Source organism: Numida meleagris, chromosome 13 (assembly GCF_002078875.1).
Source record: "Numida meleagris isolate 19003 breed g44 Domestic line chromosome 13, NumMel1.0, whole genome shotgun sequence".
NCBI classification, from domain to species: domain Eukaryota; kingdom Metazoa; phylum Chordata; class Aves; order Galliformes; family Numididae; genus Numida; species Numida meleagris.
The window spans coordinates 9,601,618-9,606,629 of NC_034421.1; the positions used below are offsets into that span (position 1 = coordinate 9,601,618).

The following is a 5,012-nucleotide window of genomic DNA, read 5'->3' on the forward strand; positions in this document are numbered from 1 at the left end:
AGGGCGGCGGGGCCGGGCGGAGGGGGCCGGCAGCGGCCGCCGGGTGGCTCCCGTCGGTGGCTCGGGCCGCGCCGCTGCCAATCCCACCGGCGGCGGAGGGCCGGGAGCATCGCGCCGGGAGCTGCCGCAGCAGCGTTGCAAGTGCCCTTCGAACGGCCGAAACAAAAAGGAAGGAAAAGAAAAGCCATGAAGACGCTGAAACGCCTTCTGCCAAAAGTAAAGAGCAAATCCCAGTTGTGATGGCTCTGCTAAAACTTGATCCTGCGGGATTTCAGGCGATAAAGAGCCGCCGGGCTTGCACGTACTGCGGTGGGCGCAAGTTGCGGGATGAAATCCCGGCATTAGAGGACCTATTTCCCGCTCCGTTGTTTGCAGAGGAACCCGCTGAGATGAGTCGGAGGAGCGCGAGCCCGGAGCGATGTGGAGAGCGAACGCGGTGAGTGCGGGGGTCGGGGCGCGGCGCTGAGCAGCGGGGGGAGCCTTTGGGTCCGGGGGTCGCTTTAAGAAGTGTCTCCTTACGTATTTACTAGAAATAGTGAACGAAAAATCGAAGCAACCCTAGCTTGCGTGCCTCCCTGGGTTTATTTGTGGTAAATTGGGAACGAATCGGTGCCGTGCAAGATCCGCAGCTTTGCCCCACACGCCGCGCTGCTCCCCGCTCTGTGCGTGCCACGAGCCGCCCCCATCTGTCTCCGCCCGTGCGGATGAGTTGGCCGCTGGCGGAGCCCCCGGGCGGGATGCGCTCGTGCGGGCTCAGCTCGTGCGTTCCTGGAGCGGCGGGAGCTGCCGGCCGGGCTGGGGGACGGCTCCCGGGCGGGCTGCGGGCTCCGGGGCATCTCCGGTAGGGAGAGCTCAGATTCGTTCTCAAACACGGGCGGGTGGGGGGAAACTTTTGAGTCTAGTCACTCGGAATCGCTTCCAGTCGCGCTATTTCGGTTCGCGTGCCACGTGAGATTACATTTGACTTTTTCCCCGTTAAACATCCAGCCCGACTGACGGCTTTTCTCCTCTCCTCTTCCTCCCCCGCGTTCCCTCCCCGTCTGCAGCCCCCCTGCGCCCGTCTCGCTGGCCGCCTAGCTGCCCTCCCGGGATGCGATGGGCCTCGCGCTCTGCGGCGGGGATCACGCTTGCGGCCGGCGGCGCGGAGGCCGCCCGTGAGCCCGGGCACCGAGGGGCGCGACATGCCCGCGGCCGCGGCCCCGCCAGCACCGGCACCACCGGCACCCGCGGCTGCCGCCGCCGCTCCGTCTCCTGAGGCGCTGGGTACGTGGGACGGCGCCGCGCGGCCGCGAGGGGGCGCTATCGTGCCGCCGCGGCCGGGAGCCTTGGGCGCTCGGCGCGGTTCGGCGGGGAGCGGGGCGCTCTCGGCGCTGGGTGCGGGCGGGCGGGGGTCTGGGGAGCGCGGGTTCGAATCCCCCGGTTGTGCAGGGGCGCGAGCGGCCGCGCCGTGTCTGTGCCCACCGCTGGCTGCGCCGTCTTTGGTGCTGCAGCTGTGGGAGCGTGGCCCGCAGCGCTATGACTTAGGAAGCACTTTGGGACTGATTTGCGGTTAAATGGTCTCGCAAGCTCATCTCCTCGTCTGCCCCGACAGGAGGTGATGTTATAGCAAGCCCTCGTCTTGGCGTGCGTTTCAGCAGCGGATGATTCTGATTGATGGTGGAGGTACGGTTGGCACGATGAGAGGGGAGATCTGAAAATTGCCACCCCTGATTGGCCAGCCCTGCTGGTGCTTTCTGCGTGACGCTTTGCAACAAGGTTGGCTCAGTGTGGCACAGGGACTCCCCTCTTGCAGTTAGCAGAGTCAGTCGCGGGGGTGGAAATCCCTCGGGGTGCAGAAACAGAGGGAGATCTTGCGGAGTCAGAGCTCCTCTCCCTCCCTCAGACAGTTTAGATCACTTCTTCGCTGGCTCATCTCTCTCTATATTCAGCCCCGTACAGAGATTCAGCGAAGATCTGAAGTAAACCAATGCAGAGATGCTCATTTCTGGAACACCCTCCCCTTTGACACCAGTGACAACTTTGTGTCTGAGATCAGCAGTTCTGAGATGCTCAAGTGAATGCCGTGTAAGAGGAGGGAGAAGAATTAAGACAGAATATTGTGCTGCTGAATCTGTTCCAGAGATGCGGTAGGCTGTGCATGAGCAGCAGCTGCCGGGGAGAGATCTTCGGAAATGAGCCAGCGTGTTTCTGGGATGCTGCGCCATGTATGGAGTGCGTGGACTGGGGTTTCCAGCAGACCTCTGGCTCGCTCCTCTCATTTTAAGCTAACGCACCTCTTCCTACCAGACTGTGACTGAATCTTAAATAGACGTTCACACCAAAGGAAAATGGGCTTCTGTTCCTCACCTGCTTTAGGAAGGGAAGGTTAAAGAGGAGGATGATGACGCCTTTTTTTAATGGTTTCATTCATTTTAATTTTGTTAGCCACCCAGGAAAAACTTTAATGGCTCTTCCTCCTGAACTTGTGCTTCTCTTTTTTTGTTGTTGTTGTTGCCTTGCTTGCAGGAGACCAGTTGCAGTGCTATCTATTGTTGCCAACTCAAGTTTTTGAGGGGATGTAAGAAACTTGAAATGAAACTAGTTGAAGAATGTGTTATGAAAAGCTGCTAAACTTTGTCTGGTGTCCAGAAGCTTTCTGTTTAGAACCTTCACTGGAGATATACAGTACATATTTTTTTCCTCTCTGCTTTTCTCATACAATGTGATCACTTTTACAGGGGATAAAGCTGGCAAAGATGAGGAAAATTGGCTGTGCTCTCCTGGTACTCCAAGCTCTTCTTGCGCCTTTGGATCTTGTTTGTGGAGCAGAGAAGAATTATCCTGTCCTGAACATTGCAGTCATTCTGGGAAGGACCAAGGATATCACAGAGAGAGATATCAGATCTCTCTGGACCAGGGAGATGTCAGCAGACCTGACTGTTGATGTCAATGTAGTGACCCTTCTGGTGAACCAGACTGACCCTAAAAGCATCATAACACACGTTTGCGACTTGATGTCTGGTACCAAGATCCATGGAGTGGTTTTCGGAGACGACACTGATCAGGAGGCAGTAGCTCAGATTTTGGATTTTATTTCATCTCAGACTTCTATTCCAATTCTTGGAATTCATGGTGGGGCCTCCATGATAATGGCAGATAAGGTAGGAAGATAATTGAAAGCTTTTGCTACTCTAATGCACTTCAGTATGTTAGTTTCTATTGTGAATAATTACTGCAAGCCGTTCAGAAAGGATTCCTCTAATTATCTCTTTTTACTTTAAGGAAGAAAAGAATATACAGAGCAGCGTCCTCACTGACTACTCACCAAATATTCTAAAATATTTTGAGGTTCATACCTGAAACTGAATTTTCTTTCCACTGTAAAAGTGATCCTAATTAAACTTTGCTCTCCACCAAATCTAATGCTGATCACCTTAAGTTTTATTAGCAAATACTATGGCTGTGAAAACAACAAAACAGTTCAATCAAATAATTTTAGGGGTAAAATACAAAATTATAAGCAGAAATTATTTATGAGCATGGCAGAATACCAGCAAGTTATAGGCTTGAATGTATTTAAGGACAGTAGTGGTAACAGGACGTTTATATTATACTGAACTTTTGTGATCCACTGCGGTCTGTCATTTAAATAGGCTTGCAAATTCATGTTCACTGTACTTATTAAATTACACTTTCACTAACCAGATACTTCTAGCTTCCTTCTATAGCTCTTGAAAATCCACAAAGCGTTGTCAGAACCCTGGAGGTAATGACAAATTGCTTTGTTGGAAAACATTTCTTTATGTAATCCATCGTGAGATTGTGGAACGACAAATAGAAGTGACTCACATATGCAGCTCATTTGCTTTAACACTGCAAGTTACAGATAAACCTACCTGCAGTGCCAGTAAATGTGATCTTGTAGAGCGATCAGTGCTGCTTTGGAAGCAGTGGGTGCGTGGCACCTCCCAGGACGAAGCGTTCTGGTGTGGACAGCTGCTTGGCCTGAGGGTCTGTGAGAAGCTCCTGCAGATGCTGAGGAGCACGTGCTGTGTGAAAGGGAGTTTGTGTGGGCAGTCAGTCCCTGGTTTTCCAGCACGCAGCTTGCATTGCACGCATCCCACACCATGTTAATTGCAACTTACTTCCTGTTACTTGTACCCTTCAGGTTCTCTTGTTCTGTAAAGATTGTTCTTCCTTATAGATGGCTTCTGAATAGTCCTTCAGGATCTCTGTATCTGCCTAAATACGAAGTGGCTTCATAACTTGGGGGAAAAGAAGCAGGGAAGATGCAATGATTAGTTACAATTGAGAAATCTGTACTGAACTTTTGAAACATTTTCCCTCTGTGAAAAACGTATTCCACTGCGATTGAAGAGACCCATCGTCTCTCAGTATCATAAATGACCTTTAAAGCTGTTGTAATACAACAGTGAGAACAGTAACTGCTGAATTATAGCAGAGATTCTATAACAATGGGCTGGACATCTTGATTTATATGGAGAGATCATTATTGTCAGTACTACTGTCTTAAAAGTATGTGCAGCCGCTGAGTAATACAGACGGTTATTTCAGGTGCTTTTAAATTACTGTGCTGATTTTCTTATCTTTCTGAAGTTAGCTTCATATCTATCTAGGAATTCTATTTGGTGCGTGTCACTCAACTTTCTATACCAGAATAAAAAAAAATTGAGGCTGAAGAACCCAGTGAGAGCTGAGTGATGAAACTGGCAGCAATGTGTATAGTATCCACGCTCGGTAGCTGGATGCAGGATGTTTCCGATACAGAGAATTATTATTAACTTTTATGTAGGGGCCTCTTAATATTGTGTTCCCATTGTATGCTAATATTGTCACTATTACGTCACCATCTTTGATTTCAGGGGTTATTGCAGTTTGACGATATAACACTGTGCTGAATCTCGGCTTCTAGGATTTCCATTTGGGACATGAAAATCGTTCGCTTGTGTGTTAAGGCAATCTAACAGAGCTGTCTTCAGTAGCTTGAATTGGCTGAAGGAGTTTTATGTTCA

General features: G+C 50.6%; 1 protein-coding gene across 1 annotated transcript; it reads left to right on the plus strand.

Annotated features, from left to right (window-relative positions):
- On the plus strand, window positions 1,478-4,548 carry LOC110405937 (glutamate receptor ionotropic, NMDA 2A-like). Its single transcript, XM_021411783.1, has 2 exons — window positions 1,478-1,662; window positions 2,718-4,548. The coding sequence occupies exons 1-2, from the start codon at window positions 1,654-1,656 to the stop codon at window positions 3,150-3,152; spliced, it is 444 nt and encodes a 147-aa protein (XP_021267458.1). The 5' UTR covers window positions 1,478-1,653; the 3' UTR covers window positions 3,153-4,548.